The sequence below is a fragment of the Onychomys torridus genome, chromosome 10 (genome assembly GCF_903995425.1).
Source record: "Onychomys torridus chromosome 10, mOncTor1.1, whole genome shotgun sequence".
Taxonomy (NCBI): domain Eukaryota; kingdom Metazoa; phylum Chordata; class Mammalia; order Rodentia; family Cricetidae; genus Onychomys; species Onychomys torridus.
Window position 1 is genome coordinate 89,464,160 of NC_050452.1, and position 22,534 is coordinate 89,486,693.

Genomic DNA, 22,534 nt, shown 5'->3' on the forward strand with positions numbered 1-22,534 from the left:
TTCAAGAAGCTGAGGATTGTTTGGGTTTAAAAGTTTAAAAGTTCATGGACATCCTGGGCAATATAGTGAAACCTCAGCTCAACAAAAGAGAATAAGATAAAATTCATTCCAACATATATTCTGGGAGCTACTTAATTGAAGATAATGGGCAGGAAATGTAAATAATCTCCCGAGTCTGAGATCAGTAGATTAGGATCAGGAGGACTGAAGGCTGAATGAAAGTGGGCTGCAGAGGCATTAAGACACCACGCCAGGACCTGCAAGCCTGACCTTTCTCCAAGTACGTACAGGGCTTGAGTGGGAGGATGAGGTTTCAGAGTTTTCAAACAGCAATTCTAAGATAACAAACTAGTTTCAGGGAAATTCAAAATGCCACTGAAGCATCATTAAATTTTATCTTAAAAACATTTCATCTGAAGATGTCAGATGACAAGTATTTTGAAGCTGAATAAGTAAAGCCAGAGGGATTTTGAACTTTGTCTAAAGTTAAACTGTGAGTCAGAGCACGACAAAATAATAATTGCTATCATTTGAATATACTATGTAACAACTACCATCTTAAAACATTACTTGTGTTTAATCTTCATAACAACCCATGGTTATATTGCACCCATTCTATAGATGGGGAAATGGAGGCTCAGAGACATATCATTGTTTTTCAATTGGTAATAAATGACAGAACTGAAAAGGAACACAGGTCTGTAAGACTCCAAAACCTATGTTTTAATTGCTATACTGACTGACCCATTCTTACTGGGCCTTTATGTTCATCTATATGGCCCTCTAGGACCAGTTTAACTGTCTTACTATGCTAAAAGATAGAAAAGCTACACTTTGAAAGAATGATTCAGTTATCCAATAAATGTTCTCTAAAATGAGCCTCTGCAGCAGGAAACATGGAAATTCTATTCTACAAAGGGAACAGAGCAAAATTAACTTATTTGCATATGGCCACAGGAATAGGTGAGTCAGTCATTACTGGAGATAGAATCTGACCTCCCAGTGCACCTGTGTACTCTGCATAGTTTAGGAGGAGATATAGAATAGTGTGGGCTAACTACATGGCCCAGGAACTGTTGTTATGACTAATACTATTAGATCTTGAATAAAAATAAATGGCCCTCTTAAAAATTAACATACATTTATTATGTACATGTTGATTTGAAATACCTACACATTATAGGATGGTTAAATTTAGCAAATGAACATATACAGTACTTCACATAGATTATTATTATTTTTTTAGTGAGAACAGGTAAAATCTACCCTCAGTATTTTTCATGCCTATGATCCATTGTTATTAAATGTAGTCACCATGTGGTAGCTCTCTGATGCTTATTCCTCCTGGTTAACTGAAAGTCTATTTTATAAAGTTATGCTGAATGTTTAAAGCTTGTCAGTCCATATATCATAAAATGCTAGGAGGACACATGCAGGGGGATAAATAAAAACACTACCTGATAGAGATTCCAGTATGGATGCTCTCATTTGTTGCCTTCTAGCAATCCCGTGAGGCAACTAATTTTAATATTAGATGGCAGTACACACAGAGAAACTAAAGATTGGTAGGACTGAGTCTTCCAAATCTCTGAGTCAGTGATGGGTGGAATTGAAGGTTTAACAGGCATGTTCTAGCCCTAGCTCTGTGCTGTACTGTACTCCCCCGTCTCTGTCATGCCATCAACCTTGGGTTGCTAAGTCCTACCTTGGCTATGCAGGGTTAATTTTCCTTGTCTTTTTAAGGAGTTCATTCATCTTTGCATCTTAACTTTTCTAATCAAGAAAATTTCAAATCCAATTAATTAATATACACCTATGACACTATAAAACAATCATTCAAACATACAGTACAGTCAAGCCATTATTAAGCTCTTGGTCACTCATTTCCTACCTCTGGCTTTGGGAATTAAAAGAATGGTACATTTGCACTGTACATTGGCTAACAGGAGGTAGCTAGCTGTGTGACTTCTCAGAGCCTAGCACAGTATTGACCTCAAGATGGATGCTTTTCTGCAATTATTTTTTCAAATCTAATTGCTCTATGCCTAAAGCAGGTCTCCAGTATCAAGAAAAGAATTGCTTTGGATGGATTAGGACCAGGTTTGGGAGGTTCCTCCATCTTCCTTCCATAAACCCTCATGCACATGTGAGGCCACTTGATGAGAAAACTGATTTCATATTATGGAAGAAATAGCGGAGCGGTGGTGGCACACACCTGTAATCCCAGCACTTGGGAGGCAGAGGCAGGTGGATCTCTGTGAGTTCAAGGCCAGCCTGGTCTATAGAGCTAGTCCAGGACAGGCTACAAAAGCTACAGTGAAACCCTGTCTCAGAAAAAAAAAAAAAAAAAAGAAAGAAATAATGGCAATAGCTGACAATCACTGAGTATCTAGTGTTTGTTTGGAAAAGTGCCATCACCTCTATAAATGTTTGCCATTTGATGTTGGAAGATTCTTATGAATTGGGTTAGCATTGGTTCAATTTGTTGGTGGGGAAATGTAGACTCAGGGAGGCAAGCAACTTCCCCAGTGTCATCTAGCTAATGAAGGGCACTGTAAGGGACAAACCCAGGCTGTTCATAGCTTAAAAGCTCATGTCTTAATCTACCAGGTAAAAGAATGAAAACATTTAGCTCGAAGTTTCAGAGCTTGTATCAGGAGATTATTATTATTTTTTAAAATAATATAGAATATATGATTTTCTTAAGATCTTTAAAATACATTTCAAAGTAAAATGATCTGAAAATAATGCATCAATAATCACATTGAATGTATATGGTGTAAATCAGTGGTTCTCAACCTTCCTAAAACTGTGACCCTTTAACGGAGGTCCTTACGTAGTGGTGACTCCCAATCATAAAATTAATTTTGTTGCTACTTCATAGCTTTAATTTTTCTACCATTATGAATAATGATGTAAATATCTGATATGCAGGGTGGTCTTAGGTAACCCCTGTGAAAGAGCTGTTTGACCGCCAAAGGGGTCGCCGCCCACAGGTTCAGAACCACTGGTCTACATACTGAAAGACTGGGCAGAAAGGGGACTCAGTGGGTAAAGGCACTGTGCCAAGCCTGGTGTCCTGAGTTTAATTCCCAGGGCACACATAACAGAAGGAGGCACTGTCTTCTGGGAGCTGTATGGTGTTTCTAAAGCCATTCCAGTAATAATTATGAAAGCCTGGTCAAATCTTTTCAAATTTAAATTTTTATTATTTACATATATTACATCCTGACTGCAGTTTCCCCTACTTCCACTCCTCCAGTACCCCTTCTCCCTGAAACTCCCCTCATCACCAGATCCTCCTCTATTTCTCTTAAAAAATTTCCTAACACTAAAGCTATTGATAAAATCAAGAAAAAAATGACTTGTAGTCTCTTAAGTCTCTTAGCTTGCTGCAAATTTGGTCAAATTGTCCAATACTGTAGTCAAAATAAAAGGTATATGTAGACATAGGTAGTGTGCTTACTAATTTTATATATCAGCTTGACATAAACTAGAAATTATATGAAAGGAGGGATCCTCAATTGAGAAAATGCCTCCAATAAGTACTGGCTGGACGACATTTTTCTAAGGGCTGGGAGGGCCAAGCCATTGTGGGTGGTGCCACCCCTTGGCTGGTGGTCCTGGGTTCTGTAAGAAAGCAGACTGAGCAAGGCATGGGGAACAACTTACTGTAGCATAACAAATAACAGCAAGACTAGGCACAAACCCTCATATCAAGGCTGCATGAGGCAACACAATAGCAGAAAAAGGGTCCCAAGAGCAGGTAAAAGAGTCAGAGGTAACCTCTGTTCCTGCTGTTAGGGGTCTCACAAGAACACCAAGCTAACGTAACATAGATGCAGAGAACCTAGCTCAGACCCGTGCTGGATCCCTGTTTTCACCTCAGTCTCTGTGAGTCCCTGTGAGCCCTGCTTAGTTGATTCTGTGGGTCATGTTCTCATGGTGTTCTCGCGGGTCAGATATTTTTAAAACTGATGGAAGGGCTTTGTGTCTGAATGGTTTAATATAGCCCCTTTCCTATCAAATTACTTTTAATGAACTGTTATTGACACTGCCAGTATTGAGGGAAATAATAAGAGTGTTCTGCAGCTCTTTTTGTTTAGATGTTAATAATAGAGACTGAAGTTAATTACATTGCACAGCATGCTTTTTATGAAGGCCTAATAATGATGTTGTTAAACACCTGTGCTACTTTTTTCTTATGGATGCTGAAAAGAAGGTATCAGATCAGGATTTGCTTTTTTTTTTTCCCTCTATTTGGGGGATGTCTTCTAGAAACCTACCATACTCAAGGAGATGTCTGTATGCAAATACTTCTAGTACTATTTCCATTTCATATTTTTACTTATTTTGCCTTCTCCTTCCATCCACAAATTTAATTTAGTAACAACAGCAACAACAACACTTTCTCTTTCTCTCTCTCTCTCACACACACTCACACATGCACACACACACTTTTAGAAGTCATCTTAAATCAGTTTGGTACAATGTGGCAGACAAAAATATTTATGATAAGAACACTTATAAAGCAATTACCCAACATAGGTCTTAAATTAATCCCCAGAGCTGGAGATAAAAGCAGTTTTCTGAGATGTCATTGAGACACAGAAGGAGTTTGACACATAGAATGGGAGAGAGGTAAAATCCACAGAACATAGATTAATAAAAACATGGGTTAGTTTAAGTTATAAGAGCTAGTGGGATAAGCCTAAGCTAATGGTAAACCTTTAATAATTAATATCTCCGTGTCATTATTTATGAACTGATGACCTAAAAGAAAAACCAAACTACATGACACCATCACACAGACATACATGCAGGCAAATAAAATAATAAATTTTTTAAAAAGAAAAAAAAAACAGTTTTCTTTTATTTGTAATGATGCTGTAAAAATAAAATAGAATCAGTTGTTTGGCAACTAGTGACATTCTTGCTTTAATTGCAGTTTCTTTTTCAGAATTATTAATTATCATTATAGGGATTAAGCATAATTCAATCCACATAATAAGATGATTCTCTTAGATGTTTCATAGATGTGTTCTGTACATCAACAAATAGAATAGAAATAGGTTTATTTTTGCAATTTTATAAGAATAATTTGCTTGAATTTCTTCTTAAAAAATTAACAATGACAGTTAGAAAGACAATTCAATGGTTTAGAGCATTTATTGCTCTTGCAGAGGACTCAGGTTCAGTTTCCAGCCCCACAATGTAGCTCACAACCATCTGAAACTCTATGGACCTGATTCCCTGTCTGGTCTCCATAGGTACCAGGCAAACAAGTGGTACTCATGTATGCATGCAAGCAGTCCACTAATACATTAAAAGATAGCAATGAAAACATACTACCTGTCTCGGTGTTACTATTGCTGAGATGAAATCATGTCCAAAAGCAACTTAAGAAGGAAAAGGTTTATTTCACTCACAGCCCCCATAACAATTCATCTTCAAAGCAGGGAGGAGGAGAACTCAAGCAGGGCAGGAACTCAAGCAAGGCCTGAGGCAGGAACTTTCGTAGAGGCCATGGAGGGGTCTGCTTACTGGCTTGTTCCCCATGCCTTGCTCAGTCTGCTTTCTTATAGAACCCAGGACCACCACCCACAATGGCTTGGCCCTCCCAAACCCTAGAAAAATGCCCTCCAGCCAGTACTTATTGGAGGCATTTTCTCAATTGAGGTTCCCTCCTTTCATATAATTCTAGTTTATGTCAAGCTGATATATAAAATTTTGTTTTTCCCTTGGGTACTTATGTAATTTTGTTTTAGAAATGTCAGAAGGAGTAAAAATCAGTGTCCTAACAATACATGGTTTACTTAAAATAACCAGCTGAAGCATTTGCATGGGTGAGAAAAGCAGGCACAATCATGTAAGCCAGAGGTTCTCAACCTTCCTAATGCTGAGACCCTTTAATACAGTTCCTCATGTTGTGGTGACTCCAACCATAAAATCATGTTGTTGCTACTTCATAACTGTATGTTTGCTACTGTTATGAATCATAATGGAAATATTTGATATGCCGGTTATCTGATGTGCAACCCCCAAAGAGGTCTCAACCTACAGGTTGAGAACCACCACTGTAAGCTAAGCTGGTGTCAAACACATAGTAAACACCAAGCAAATGCTAGTTGATATGTTGCTGTTTTATTTTATTTTTGGTTTTTTGAGACAGGATTTCTCTGTGTGCACTTGGCTGTCCTAGAACCGGCTCTGTAGAACTCAGAAATCTGTCTGCTTCCTGGGTGCTGGAATTAAAGTGTGTACCGCCACACCAAGCCTGCTTTTTAAATTTTTAATTGAATAATTTAATGTGTGCACTCATGGGTGGTGTATGTGTGTGGAGGTGTGCATGCTCATAAGTGTGTATCTGTTGGGGCCAGAGGTCCAAATCAGGTGTCTTTCTGTCATTAAAGATGTGCTACATTTGTTTAATGATGCAAAGATGGGTTGCATTCTCTTACATTGCATTTGTTTAAGTCTGTGAGGGTGTTACTTTGCCTGTCTTGGCCTAATAAACACCTGATTGGTCTAATAAAGAGCTGGACAGCAAGTAGCCAGGCAGGAGAAAAGATAGGCAGGGCTGACAGGCAGAGAGAATAAAGAGGAGGAAATATTTGGGAAGAAAAGATCAAGGGAAAAGAAAAGAAGGAGAGAGGACATCAGGGGCCAGCCACCCAGCTACACAGCAAGTCATGGAGTAAGAAGTAAAGAAAGGTATATAGAATAGAGAAAGATAAAGTCCAAAGGCAAAAGGTAGTTAGGATAATTTAAGAAAAGCCAACTAGAAACAAGCCAAGCTAAGACCAGGCATTCATAAGAAAGAATAAGCCTCTGTGCAGTTTATTTGAGAGCTGGGTGGCGGGCCCCCCAAAAGACCAAAGGAGCCAAAGAGTAAAAAACACAAAATGCATCTTCCTCTGTTGCTCTCCATCTTGTTTTTTGAGACAGAGTGTCTCACTGAGCTTGAAGCTCACCAGTTGGACACACTGGCAAGTGAGTCGCTGGAATCCTCTTGTCTTTGCCTCCTTGTTCTGGGATTATAGCATGTGCTGCCATGTCTGGTCCCATGGGTATTAGAGGTCTGACTCAGTTCCTCATTCTTATGCAGCAAGCACTTTACTCACTGATGCATCTCTGCAGCTTTTTGTGTTATGTCTTGAGCACTGACTTAGGAATTTGTAATGCCGTAGATTCTATGATGTTAATACTTTGTGTTATCTTTCCTTCTATTGTTCTGATATTATAATAAGTATGTTATAATATGTCTGAAGTGTGTCTTCTTATTTGCATTACACATACTTTGGCAACAGTTTTGTAGTAGAAAGAACATATAGTTGGAATATCATGTGTTTAAATACAAGTTAAGTGGTAACATCAGCCATAAATCTTGATCACCATATGAAGTATTTTATGAAAGTGAGGCTTTCTGAAATAGCAATTATTCTTAACAAGGTTTGACTTGCCTTTCCTTGTCTTCAGTATCAAGTTGTTTCTTGGAACTAAGGTGGATTTTGAGTTGATTGAGAAAGATGAAATACCATAGTGTGGTATTGAAAAATGACTTTTTTGCAGCTTAATTTAGTCAACTTTGCTTCAGTTTCTGAAGAATGATCAGCTCTTGAGCATGGGGATAAGAATGCATACAGACAGATGAGGCTCAGGCTTATCCCCAGGAAGGTACATAGACAAACAAATGAAACAAACAAAAACCCAAACAAAAAGATGTCAATATGATGCTCAGGATGAAAAGAGTAACCAGAGTAGGGAATTTTTAAACCATCTCCTAAATACACAAAAGCATTTTATGGGGGTGAGCAAAGGATAGGCTCTAAGATACTCTACATGGGAGGCAATAGGAAGAGCTTGCTAAGGGAAGCAGTGTGGTGTCTAGGCAGACTAAACCATTGTCCATGGCACTTGTAGAAAGACAGTTTACTAGAACAGAGAGTGTTTCAGACTAGAGAGCTGGAAGAGAAAACTGTTATTAAGCTGTGAGTCAAATACTGGTGGGCGTTTCCTGAGCAAGTTCATTGGCAGCAGAGTAGGGAACAGATCTGGCAGGACTCCAGATCATTAGCGTTGACTTGTAGGCTATCCAGTAAACCGCCATAGTAAACTATAGGGACCCAATCTGATTCATGATTTGCTTTTATAAGGTGCTTTAAGTAAGAACAGTTTTCATACTTTTAAGTAATTGAAAGCAAACTGGAAAAGGTCATAAACTATTTTGACAGTTAGGACATATTTAACTATCAGTCTCTAGATTTGAAAATGTACCAGGACACAGCTGTGCCCTGCATTGATTCTGTATTGTCTGTGGCTGTTTTACGACACAGTGACAGAACTGAGTAGCTGTAGCAGAGAACCTCTAGCCTAGAAAACAGAAATATGTATCACTTTAACCTTCACCCAAAAGCTGTCTAGACTCTGGCTGAAGAAGCTGATGGTCATTCTTCAGGGTCACCGAGTTATGGACATGAGGAACGTGCTTGTGAGAGCAGCGGGGACTGACAACGTCAGCACGGCTTATCATCAGGGAGAAGAAACAAGAAATTTCAGAACCACTCTTGCTCTAAACGGGGTGCTGACTGTGCTAAGTAGCCGCTTGTTCTGACAAGCTCTCCTCACAAACATCGCACTCCTTACATAATCGCCCACAGCATGCCAGAAGGCCTGCTTGCTGTTTGGCCTCTCCGGGCCCTCATGTTTTGCTGTCACTGGCTTTCTTTCTTTCTCTTTCTTTCTTTCTTTCTTTCTTTCTTTCTTTCTTTCTTTCTTTCTTTCTTTCTTCCTTCCTTCCTTCCTTCCTTCTTTTCTCTCTCTCTCTCTCTCTCTCTCTCTCTCTCTCTCTCTCTCTCTCTTTGTTTGTTTTAAAGTATTGCTTTAATAATGACATATTAAGAAGTGATGTGGACAACACAATGTTGGGTCTATTACTTGTCTCCCAGCAATTTAAAGCCAGTCAAATGTATCTGCACCTTAACACCTATATTTACTCAACTTCTCACTAATTATACATTTCCCCAAATGATAAGAAAAATTACAGAGCAATTTGGTGATTTGAACTTGTTGAAGGAATAGAATTCAAAAAGTCTTCCTGAGGGTGAATTTAGGCGAATTAAGCTAAGTTTTAGAGGAGCAAAGAAGTGTTTGGATAGGATACCTGATACAGAACATGTGCTTGATACAGGAACACCAACTGATATGAGAAATAGATTTATTTCTCTGTTTTATGGATGTTTTTTAGAACACTCTCTAACCATATCTACTTTGGAGCAGTTTAGTACTGAATGACTTCCTGAGGAAAAAAGGTAGCTAAGAAATAATAAATTATACCTTTATAAAGGGAAAAAGGAAGCCAAGTCAATTGGCATCAATGCTATAGACTGGAAAAGCAAGATACAGTGCTTCAAATGGCATATGTCTTGGTAATGTGGGCATCAGTACTGCTATTAATAATTTAAATGATTTTGATAAATGCTACTAATATTTGTATTTTTTTCACATGGGCATTCAATGTAATAAAATGACTGAACTTTTTTACCTCCACAGAGCACATCAGGTTAGGAGGGAGAATAACAATCTTTGTTTTTCGTATAGAGAAAACATGAGAGAGTTATGCATCTACTGGGATAAAGAAGTTGGTGGCAGCACACAGAAATACACTCTCATAATTGTTTGTCTATATTGCTTTGACTGGATTCTCTCTATCTTTGTCACATGATATCCCTCTTCTCCCCCTAATGCCAAAGAAAGCATGCCACTCAGATATTGCCGGGATCATGGAAGGAAACCAGAGTGGTACCTTAGCACAGTGGTAAAAAGAAGTACACACACACACACACACACACACACACACACACACACACCAGACCTGATCTTTCTCTTCTCGATTTAATTCAAAAGACTATTTATTACTTAAAGAATCTATCATAAAACTAAGGCATACATGGATTCAAATGAAAGTTTTGTTCATTTCTTATTCTACTTCTTACTGCTAATAATTCAGCACCTCCTATGTTTTTATACCACATACACCATGTAATTATCTTAAAATTATAATGTAAAATACATCTCATTCATATTATCATCTTGTTTTTTGCTAAATGGATAATTGGCTACTTTCATGAAATACAAGCAGATTTGCACTCAACAACTTAGTAACTGCTTTGCTTGGATTTCTGTCTGGATTAAAAAGGTCACTGTCAAACAAATACAACTTATATTTCATATCTCAGCATTGTAACCATATATTATTGGCCATTCTATCCTGATTTCTACACATGTAAATTTATATTTTTTATCTGGCATGCACAGACATTTGTTGAAAAACCTTCCCTCCCTGTATCAACCCCAAAGTCTTGCTTACGTCTGCTATATGCATCTCCTGTCTTCTGCAACAGATGAATAGCAAGCATTCAGAGATAGATGGAACAGGAATAAGGCTGGGGAGCTTCTGGGGCACAAATGCGCATGGAAAAATAAGCACCTCATGGAAAAGTATTTTTATGTTGTAGTAATTGCCATTCTAGGAACAGGTGTTTGCAACCCTACTCAAGGGAGAACTGGAGATCAAAGAGGTCAGAGAGAGAACCCTGAAGTTTCCACGGATACCATCCCATGGGAAAATCATAACAAGAAAGGAGGGAAACAAGTAGGGTCCCCTGGGCCTAAACACTATATCCCATAATTGGCAGCTGGGAAGAGTAGGATCCTGTGAAGATGGTAACACCAATATTCCCTACTCAGTGTCCAGGCAAAGATGTAATCATGGTGCTGCAAGATCAATGCCATAGTTGATCTTGTATCCTGCTATGTTGCTGAAGGTGTTTATAAGCTGTATCAGTTCCTTGGTTGAATTTTTGGGGTCACTCATGTATACTATCATATCATCTGCAAAAAAATCAGTAGCCCTCCTATATACAATAGACAGACAGGCTGAGAAGGAAATCAGAGATACATCACCCTTTACAATAGCCACAAATGGTATAAAATACCTTGGGGTTACTCTAACCAAGCATGTGAAGGAACTATATGACAAGAACTTTAAGTCCCTGAAAAAAGAAATTGAAGAAAATGTCAGAAAATGGAAAGATCTCCCATGCTCATGGACAGGCAGGATTAACATAGTAAAAATGGCAATCTTACCAAAAGCAATCTACAGATTCAACACAATCCCCTTCAAATTACCAACACAAGTCTTCACAGACCTGGAAAGAATAATACTCAACCTCATATGGAAAAACAAAAAACCCAGGATAGCCAAAAGAATCCTGTGCAATAAAACAACTTCTGGAGGCATCACAATCCCTGACCTCAAGCTACCATAATAAAAACAGTTTGGTATTGGCATAAAAACAACATGTGGACCAATGGAATCGGATTGAAGACCCTGACATTAACCCGCACACCTATGAACATATAATTTTTGACAAAAAAGCCAAAAATGTACAAAGGAAAAAAGAAAGCATCTTCAACAAATGGTGCTGGCATAACTGGATATCAATGTGTAGAAGGCTGCAAATAGATCTGTATCTGTCACCATGCACAAAACTTAAGTCCAAGTGGATCAAAGACCTCAACATAAATCCAGTTACTTTGAACCTGATAGAAGAGAAATTAGGAAGTAATCTTGACCTCATTGGCACAGGAGATCACTTTCTAAATATAACATCAGTAGCACAGACACTGAGAGAAACAATCAATCAATGGGACCTGTTGAAACTGAGAAGCTTTTGTAGAGCAAAGGACACAGTCAACAAGACAAAGCAACATCCTACAGAATGGGAAAAGGTCTTCACCAACCCCACATCTGACAGAGGGCTGATAACCAGAATATATAAAGAACTCAAGAAATTAGACATCAAAATGCCCAACAGTCCAATTAAGAAATGGGCTATAGAACTAAACAGAGAATTCTCAACAGAGGAAGCTCAAATGGCTGAGAGACATTTAAGGAATTGCTCAACATCCCTAATTATCTGGGAAATACAAATAGAAATGACTCTGAGATACCACCTTACACCTGTCAGAGTGGCTAAGATCAAAAACACAGAAGACAGCTTATGCTGGAGAGGATGTGGAGTAAGGGGAACTCTCCTCTACTGCTGGTGGGAATGCAAGTTTGTACAGCCACTTTGGAAATCAATATGGCGCTTCCTTAGAAAATCGGGAATCCATCTCCCCCAAGACCCAGCCATAGCACTCTTGGGCATATACCCAAGGAATGTTCAATCACACCACAAGGGCATTTGCTCAGCTATGTTCATATCAGCATTGTTTGTAATAGCCAGAACCTGGAAACAACCTCGATGCCCTTCAATTGAAGAATGGATAAAGAAAATATGGTACATATACATAATGGAGTACTACTCAGCAGAGAAAAACAATGATATCATGAAGTTTGCAGGCAAACCAATGGATCTAGAAAAAAATCATCCTGAGTGAGGTAACCCAGACTCAGAAAGACAAACATGGTATATACTCACTCATAGTAGGATACTAGATGTAAAACAAAGATGACTAGACTGCTACACAACTCCAGGGAGGCTACCTAGAAAACAGGACCTTAGGAAAGACACAGGGATTGCCCAATGACAGAGAAATGGATATGATCTACACAAATAACCTGGACAACAGTGGGAGTAATGAAGGGCAAGATTCAAGGGAAAGAGAGCTTAGGGGAGCAGGAGATCCCAGCTGGATCAAGAACAGAAAGGGAGAACAAGGAATAACAGACCATGATAAATGAAGACCACATGAGAACAGGAAGAAGCAAAGTGCTAGAGAGGTCCCCTGAAATCCACAATGATACATCCTCTGTAGACTGATAGTAATGTTCGAGAGAAAGCCTGATCTGACCTAGTCTGGTGATCAGATGGCCAAACACCCTAACTGTCGTGCTGGAACTCTCATCCAATAAGTGATGGAAGTGGATGCAGAGATCCTCAGCCAGGCCCCAGGTGGAGCTCCAGTAGTCCAATTGTCAATAAAGAGGAGGGACTGTAAGAGCATGAATTGTTGAGACCAAGATTGGAGAGGCACACGGACAAATAGCCAAACGAATGGAAACACATGAATTATGAACCAAAGGCTGTGGAGCCCCCGACTGGATCAGGCCCTCTGGATAAGTGAGACAGTTGAATAGCTTGAACTGTTTGGGAGGCACCCAGGCTGTGGGACCCAGACCTGTCCTTAGTGCATGAGCTGGCTGTTTGGAACCTTGGGCTTACACAGAGACACTTTGCTCAGACTAGAAGGAGGGGACTGTACCTGCCTGCAGTGAATCCACCAGGTTTAAATGAATCCCCAGGGGAGTCTTGGCCCTGAAGTTGATGGGAATGGAGGAGAGGGGGTGGGGAGAAGGTGGGGGAGGACAGGGGGAACCCATGGCTGATGTGTAAAATCAAAACACAAATATAATAAATAAATAAAAAAGGAGAAAAAAATCAATGCCATAATATTTCCTGATGGTCCTATATAGAAAACAAACGAGTTCTTTTTATTTTCCATAAGTAGAAAGTATTTATTGCAAAGACTTTGTATTTTGCAGAAAGTTTCCTGCAGTCACTGGGGTGTTCTGGACAGGAGGGGCATCCTGTGCCTTATTGATAGGTGGAGAAACAGCGTTTGAATGGTTTAGACCTGAGTCAGAGTTGGTAATGAAAATGCTGCAAGTATAATTCTCTTTCATGTGATTTAATACTCAGAATTCCTCCACCAGGACATTAAATTCTCTCCATCTTCTGTGTATTGGACAAGTAGCATTCTAGAAAGAAAGAAGCCCATTTATAGACATGAGAAATAGCTAATAAAAAAATAGAAGCATTATAGCCCAAAGCCTTACTAAGCAGTGATATTATTATGATTATTATTATTATTATTATTATTATTTTAATATTTGAATTTGCTTACCAACTAGAATATATAATCTGAATGGTTGGCAATTTAATTAACCAAACAAAAGCCTGCTCTACCATCAGGTGTTTGGACTGTGTTTTGAGGGAAAGATGATGTCATACCAAAAGGGCTCCCAAGACATCATTGAAGCTTACTGGTAAATATTAGCTCAAACACTAGGGTTTTTAGGAGGCCTTCCATAATCTTTTCCATGCACCCTCAAGGTTATGTTTGGAATTTAATCATAAAATTAAAAGGCAAGTAGAATTAGATCTGCAGCGTGTTATGCAGGTTAAGCTTTACTTTTTTATAAGCCATTTAAAATTCTACTGTCTAGAAACAAACGTTAAATGTATAGCTAGCTCTACAGCACCCTACTCTGTAGCTTTTACAGTGCTTGTTGGACATATGATAACTAACTGATACAGAACCCTGTGTACAAGTCAGGCACTATTGTCAGTATTTTACATATAAATTTGTGTTTTGTCCCTCCAAATAATCCAACGATATGGGGACCATTGCTATCATCTTTGTTTTATAAATAAAGAAACTAAGGCACAAAAGAGTCAAATTACTTGCCCAAGTTCAGGTAGTCAGAACCAGGACTCGTCTCAGCAGCTGGAAACCAAGGCAGCACACTGCCATCTGAATGTTCTTTGTTCCTAACTTGCCCAAAGTGTAGGTGATGAATGTACTGCCACATAATCCATTTGTTTACTTCTTTCCTCAGGTCACCGGTGGTGAGGGCCAGGAAGAGAACTTGTGTAGAGCCCTGGGTTATTGGCCTCATCTCTTTTTTATCCCTGATTGTCCTCGCCGTGTGTATTGGACTCACGGTTCACTATGTTAGATACAGTAAGTATGAGATGCTATGGTGCCACGTGATTTGCTCCAGCTGTTTCCTCATGGAATTTCCTGTTTTGACTTGCCTTGGGGTTATTTCTTCATCCCTTTGATTTATTTGTGTAGCTAAGAACACTTTGACTGCTTTGTTTTTCATTTTAATCTCCACAAACCAAGGAGGATCCATTCTTCTATCTTTAAGGGAACAGTGCTTCCTACTAGGAATAGAATGCTACTTTTCAGAATAGCTGATAAGTGATAAAGGGATCTTAAATAGGGGAAGACCACAGGTTACCTAGAATACAATGTCTTGAGTTAGCTGAGATCATAGGACAATAACCTTATTTTTAAAAAATGTAGTTCATCAAAATCTTAACATTCCAATGAATGAATTAGATAATGAAATATCATGGAAGGTTAAGCTCTATTTTCTACTAAGTAATTTGAAAAGGTGTTCACAATGGTGGAATATTAAATAAGTGCCCATGTTATTTAAAATCTCACCTTGGAATGTTAGTGATGACAGAGGACAAGATATGGTGAGGTTAATTATGAGGAGGTTCACTTTGTGGTTATGAGGTCTCTCGCCGCCAGATGAACTGCTAGCTGCTGTTATTAAGGAGGTACCCAGGGGACTACAGAGCTATTCTTCCAGGATGTAACAACCCTTCTGAAGTTTCCCTGTACTATGCCTTGGGTTTTAATTAGTTGACTCGACTATGACCTCTTAGTTTACTATCTCCCTGAGTGACTAGATTATGTTTTGATATTGAAGACTTTGAAACCATAGAAGCTAATCACTTGATTCTAATTTAATTGGGAACCTGATGCAGTTGCTTTAGTATACAGAGAAAGAGGAATCTGTAATCTGGTTATCTTCTGTGACTGTCTACAAAGTACAGTCTTGATTTCTAGACCAAGGTGGATACATGTCTTTTGGGTGGTTTAAGGAAAAAGAATGCTTAAAACAGATTTTTTTTTGAGGTAGCATTTATTCATCTTAAAAATTGGGATATATATTGATAATAGAAATTTCTCTGGAATATTTTTAATATAAAAGAGTTGCTAAAATAACATTACAATACCAATATGTTATAAATATACTGAACCTTACTATGTTGTAAGCATTGTTATTCCTGTGTGCATGTGTAAGGCTATGGTTTATTCATTTTTATATTTCTAATAATTTGAATATTTCTGGCATAATTAGGAGCATTATAAATGTTTATTTAATACTAAGTGATAAAAATAAATGGAATATTTTTAGGATTATCTGGTTTCATAAGAAACCCCTGGTAATGTTAGAGGCTTGATCTCTTCTGTGAGAGAAAATCACTTCTTCCTACATTTCTTTTGCCACTTCAAAACCAAGTTTTATGAGATTATAGGTCTTACTCACAGTGTACACTGAAAATCAGGTCATGTTTTCCAGTAACTGCTTCCTGTATCATACTGTTTGGATAATCACATCAGAAATTGTAACACACGACTTCCAATGCCCACACAACACACCTGAATAAACAATGATTCTTGTATGTTGCTATTTTGTATGTGTGATGGGTGATATACCATCCATCTAGGGGTGGAAACTAACAACCAAGTAGCTAAAACAATGAGCAGTCTGGAGCTCACATGCCAAACTAAACAGATGTGTTACAGGATAAAGACATGTGACTAGATTTGGAAAAACATCATTTTGAGCCTCACTTTATAAAGCTAGAACAGCTTAGAATTGTTTGTATAACTCCTGTCCTGTGCCTTTGGGGCTCTATTTATATTTTTTGGGGGACTGTGGATGTCAAGTGGATCTGTTAGTGAACAACATCACTGTGAGTTGTAAAATTACAAGCCTGTTAGAAAATTATCATCAAACTCATGTTCATCCATACTTTTAACATATTCAATATTCATTAAATTGCAAGAGATAGCATATAATGCTAGAAGTTAGAAATACTACTAAAGCTTAGCTGCCTGTTTAAGTCTATAGAGCAGAGTGAAATACTGATTATGTAAATTGTTCCTGTGGGTGATCCATATGAAAGTGCTGATAGTGACCATGTTTGCCTCTTCAAATGATAAATTCAAATGATCCAATCTGTAATTTTAAAAAAGTTATGCTTAAGCAAATAAAGGGGCCTCTCACTTTGTTGATAACATTACTATTTAACATTTGTTTGAGTACTGGCTACATCAGCATCAACTTGGACATTTAGAAATTAAAAAATCTGCATTTACAATTATTTTGTTTTGCCAGAATTCCCAGGTGGCCCATTTATTTATACATTACAGCTTCAGAAGCAATATTTCAAACTAAAGAATGCAGCTATATAGATAGCTATAGTTAACCACGAGACAGATGTTTCAAATGAAAAATAGAGCTGGAGAGATGTTCTAGTGGGTAAGAGAGTTTGCTGTGCAAGCACATGTATCTGCATTTGAGTTCCTAGCAGGTCACACGTGTCTGTAACTTCAGGGTTGGGGTATGGAGATGGGCAGATCCTATGAGCTTGCTGATCAGTCAGCAAGCAGAAAGAGAGCTTCAGGTTCAGGGAGAGATCCTGTCTCAGGAGATTAAGATGAGAGAGAGAGAGAGAACGTCATCCCACCTCCCCTGGCTTCCACGTATGTGTGCATGTATACAGACACATACACACACACACACACACACACACACACACACACACGCACGCACACACACACACACATGCATGCATACACACACACACACCATAAACATACCATCCTACCCAATAAGATAAAATAAAAATGCAAAATAGAACAGCAGCAGTTTATAAAGATAGTTATGCTGCTTGTCAATATTTCGATAACTTGAAAACTTTTCTTTCAAGCATGTATATTTCAGGGACTTGCCTGTCATTCATGTCATCTTGGCCATTCAAGGCAAGACTTGTGTAGAAGAAGTAACAAAACCCCCCACTCTCCCTTGTCCCTCACTTCAGTGGAGATTACACATTGTCATTTGCTGCTTAGGCCTGCTGGAGTGACCATCCATTTCTCCTTCTGTCCTGCCAAATCCTCTAGATGGCCAAGGTAATATCTTTAAGTTTACCAGGATGTTTGAATTAATTTTATAATAAAAACTTCATAATTTTGGGGGACCTGCAAGAAGGTCCCAAGCACAAATGTGCTAGCCATATAAGACTGGCCATTTGATTTTGATCGTTGGAAGCCATGTAAAGGTGTAAGAAAGCACTGGCTCCACCAGTTGTCTTCTGACTGCCGCATGCTTCCCAGGGCACTTATGCTGCACTCATGTGTACCAAGCACATACGTATTTTTGTTTGTTTGTTTGTTTGTTTGTTTTTTGAGACAGTGTGTGTAACAGTCCTGGCTATCCTAGAACTTGCTTTGTAGACCAGACTGGACTTGAACTCACAGATATCTGCCTGCCTCTGCCTCCCAAGTGCTGGGAGTAAAGGAGTGTACCATCACCACCCAGCATGTATATACAATCCCATAGTTTTAATGAGTGGCTATTTGTTTTGTTTTGCCTTTTTCATTCTAAGAAGCTACATGTTAAAGGAGACTGTGCTTTAGCTAGGCCTTGTCTTGAAATTCAGTCATGTATTTTTCTGGTTGTGTTATATTATTTTTGTCAAGTTATTTACATTTCTGAGACTGGAAACTGTTGTAGAATATTAGTTGAAGATATATGACATTTATGCAGTGGAATTTTTTTTAATGATGCAAAGATGTGTTGTTATATTCTTTTATGTTACATTTGTTTAATTCTACGAAGCTGTGTTAAAACTGTGTGTTAAAGCTGTGTGTCTAAAAAACCTGATTGGTCTAATAAAGAGCTGAATGGGTAGGAGAGGGATAGGGGGGGCCTGCCAGGCAGAGAGAATAAATAGAAGAAAAGAGGAGAGGGAGGAGCTAGAAAAGGAGAAGGAGAACAGGATGCTAGGGGCCAGTCACCCAGCAACACAGCCAGCCATGGAGTAAGAAGAAAGAAAGAGATATGGAATAGAGAATGGTAAAAGCCCAGAGCCAAAAGGTAGATGGAATCATTTAAGTTAAGAAAAGCTGCCTAGAAACCAGCCAAGCTAAGGCCAGGCATTCATAAGTAAGAATAAGTCTCTGTGTTTTTATTTGGGAGCTGGGTGGTGGACTCCCAGAGAGCAAAGAGTAAACAAAACAAAACAAAATGAAATGAAACAACAAAGCCAGCCGCAGGAAACCCCTAAATATAGATAACACTGCTTTCTAATGGGTTCTTGTAATTTGAATGAGGCATATGAATAGCCTGAGACACTAGTTCTCAGTGTTAGCTCCCTTTTCTGCTGGGGTTTAAGGGAAGAATGGGAAGGAAGGGGGGGGGAGAGGAAAAAGCCCTAGTCTGGGTGAGGTATAGTCCATTTCTTAGAAATAACCATCTTCAATGGTCTTAGGTTACTGTTATATCTGTAAAGCTTGGTACAACATCTTTCACAAAAATGTGGTAGGCATTAATATCCACTGAAAGTAGATGCAAGTCTCCAACTCATTCATGTACAGGAGAGGAAAACTGCACTACATTAACTCTGCAGCAGGTAAAAAAACCAGGTGTGTGAATTGGTAGCAGAGACTGGACACAGTGGCTAAGAAGCAGATAAGACATCTCCTAAACCCAGTGGAAGAAAAGTTCTGTGACAGAGCTGTCCAGTGAACCTATTTAGTGTCTATGAAGGCTACACCAGGTGGCAATTCAATCTCCCTAAATTTCAATTTTCGGAATTCCTACCCTCATTTCCATTTCCAGAAAAAATTTTTTTTCTCACACTACATCCAGAATTGATGAGTAGTTTAGTGAATGGGGAGGGGTCTACTTCTTTAATATAAAGTAATTCAACCCTGAGGAGCTTCAAAATACAGCCCAATGTGTTCATTCAGATGGCATGACTGCATATGCTTTGGACTAACTAAAGAATGGAAAACATATGAGTAATTAACCCACAGTTCCCATGTGGTATTTGTACAGCACTCCAGAGCACCAGGCATTTATCACAAACTTTACACTCTATATAATAGTATGATGAGTATTTCCCTTTATTCTGAGATCACTCTGGAGCCTGAAGCAGGATGATGGAGCTGATGACCAGGGGTTGGAACATTCCTTCTTGTCTTAGTGTTTCAAGTAATCACCAAATGGGGTAATAATGATGCTTGGTACATCTGATAAAGATTATGATGGGTTTTGCCTCTTTCCTTGTAGATCAAAGGAGGACCTACCATTACTACAGCACATTGCCATTCACAAGTGACAAGCTGTATTCTGAATTTGGAAGAGAGGCTTCTAAAAATTTCACAGAAATGAGCCAGAGAATTGAAACTATGGTAAGTAGGGTTTTTTCCTCCATGTTTATGACACTGGGCATATCTTTCTGAAATATTCAATCATTTGATTCCCTGCATATCTTTGAAAACTGATAGGACATCACACATAAGGGGTCTGAAACAAAACTCATAATAGCTGACTTAGAAGACTACATCAGTAAGGCCAAACCGAGTGGCACCTAGCCATTGGGAATGTCCCTTCCCCTCTCCTTTTCTACAGTGTATTACTTTTGATCAACACAGCGCAGAAACTCTGGAGCTGTGAGGCCTATCCAGAATAAGGTTCTTTTACACAGACATCCATTCTGGGGAGGAGTCTCCAAGCAAAAGACTGTAGAGATTAAAACCATTCAGACCCATATATAAATACTGTGATTTGCTTGTAGACTTATCTAACACATCAATTTGGTGCATACAAGGTATCAGTATTCATCCTACAGAAGGAATTCACTAGTTAAGAAAATAGAAAACCAGTAGTACAGATCAAAATAACAAAGGCCTGAGTGATGAATTTCCATCACTGTATTACCTAGACAACAGTTTGGAAGTTTCTTGGCTAGTGAGATGATTTATGGTATGACATGATAGAAAGAGAATTGAAGAGCAACTTCTGCCCTGATCTGTCAGTCAGTGACATGTCAGTGTGTGACAGATCACCTTTCATTCCAGATAAATTTCCTTGTATGTTAATTCAGGTTTTAAGTTAATGTAATTTGCAAAAATGTCTTTTAGTTTCAATACTCTGAATAGGGACAGAATGGAAATAACCTGCATTGGTCTGCTTTTGTTGCTGTAGTGAAATACTTCAGTAGTCTAGTTCCTAATGCATGGAGGTTATTTTGGTTCATGGCTTGAAAAGTGCTGGCTCAAAGGGCCATATCTGAAGATGGGAGCCTTACCATATCACCACACTAAAGACAGAGAGCACTTGAGTAGTGAGTCTCCCCTGCTGTCTCACTCTTCACCAGGATTCAATCATGAGCTCTGCCCTAATAACCGTATCTAATCTGACTTACCTCCTGAGTGCCCCACCTTTATAAGCACTATGATTTTTCACTCTCTAACTACATGACAATGGGGATTAAATTTTAGTGCATGAAGCCCTGGGAGGCCTTCCAACCATTTCTGAACCTTAAACCCACCAATACCCTTTCACGGAAACTGCATAGCTCTCTAAGGTCCTGGTGACTTGTGTACTTGCGAGTGATACATCAAAGGACCTCTTCCCTAATGTTAATACACACATAAAGTAAGAAAGGTGAACTGAGCTCAGAAAGCTGAAATGTTATTATATCCCTTGTGTTTTGGGCCATTTACCAAAATAAATTTTCTAAGATCCAAATTGATTTCAATCTAAAATAATATAGATCTTTAGTACCTTCCAAATCAATAATAATTGTGAAGTACTTGATAAAAATAAACCCTTTAAGTGAAAACATCCAAGTGAATCAGCAATACAAGGACATAACCATACTATAGTCACTTTAGCATCAGTTCTGGAACCAAGGAAATCAGTTCTGGAACAAGAACAGAACAAAAAGTTAACTCTTTCTGCAAATCACCAGTCTGCACTCACTGTGTCTCGAGCACATCCAGAATATTTCAGAATGTGTGAAAACAAGAAATCACTGAACTCTTTACTTACTCAAATCCTGAATTTTAAAGTTGAAATTCATTTGTACCATTTATAGCCAGAAACAGCTTCACAAAGATACTTCTGTCATCTTACTAGAGGAACTTTGTAGCTGTGTTGCTCAGAGCTCCAATTTATGGGATTTTCTCAGAGCATTTCCAGTCTGATCTGGGCACTCAATATGTGAGCATACTTAGTCACTGTCTCATCCAACCCTGACACACATTCGTTCCTACAACCCACTATCACTGAGGAGAATTACTTCATTCCCTCTTCAAAACCATGAGTCTCAACAATTTTTTTTGTCCTTTAAATGCTCAGGCATTTTGTCACAGTGATAGAAGTCTGAAAACTAAAAGAAATGCTTCATTTTCTTTGTCTGTCTGCACTAAAAGTTCTTAACTCAGGAAGCAGAGGGTGAACTATTTTAAGGAAACAGCATGCTCACTGTCTTTGATAGCCTTCTGAGCAGAGCATGTTAGGTCCTCACTGGCCTCAATGTGGCCATCATTCTGAATGCAGAGCTCAGCTCCTGACACTGGGTAGGATGCCACAGAGGACTTGTCAGCTTCAGTCCATTGTGAATGCTCTCAATGAGTTTTGTTTGCTTGCTTGCTTTGTTTTGTATTTTAATTTTCTCTGGAGCATTGGATTAACTTGAAGGATTTCAGAAAACTGTTCTTGTTGATGTGTTTTAAATGTTTTTGTTTGTTTGTTTGTTTTTGTTTATTTGGAGCTGAGGACTGAACCCAGGGCCTTGTGCTTGCTAGGCAAGCACTCTACCACTGAGCTAAATCCCCAACCCCTGAAATGTTTTTAAAC

General features: G+C 38.7%; 1 protein-coding gene across 1 annotated transcript in view; it reads left to right on the top strand.

Annotated features, from left to right (window-relative positions):
* The window catches only part of Tmprss11e (transmembrane serine protease 11E), a 43,423-nt gene that overhangs the window by 3,426 nt on the left and 17,463 nt on the right, over window positions 1–22,534 (top strand). Inside the window, exons 2-3 of the mRNA XM_036201136.1 lie at window positions 14,630–14,754; window positions 19,958–20,079. Coding sequence (XP_036057029.1) covers window positions 14,630–14,754; window positions 19,958–20,079 — 247 coding nt within the window. The remainder of the gene's footprint in view (window positions 1–14,629; window positions 14,755–19,957; window positions 20,080–22,534) is intronic.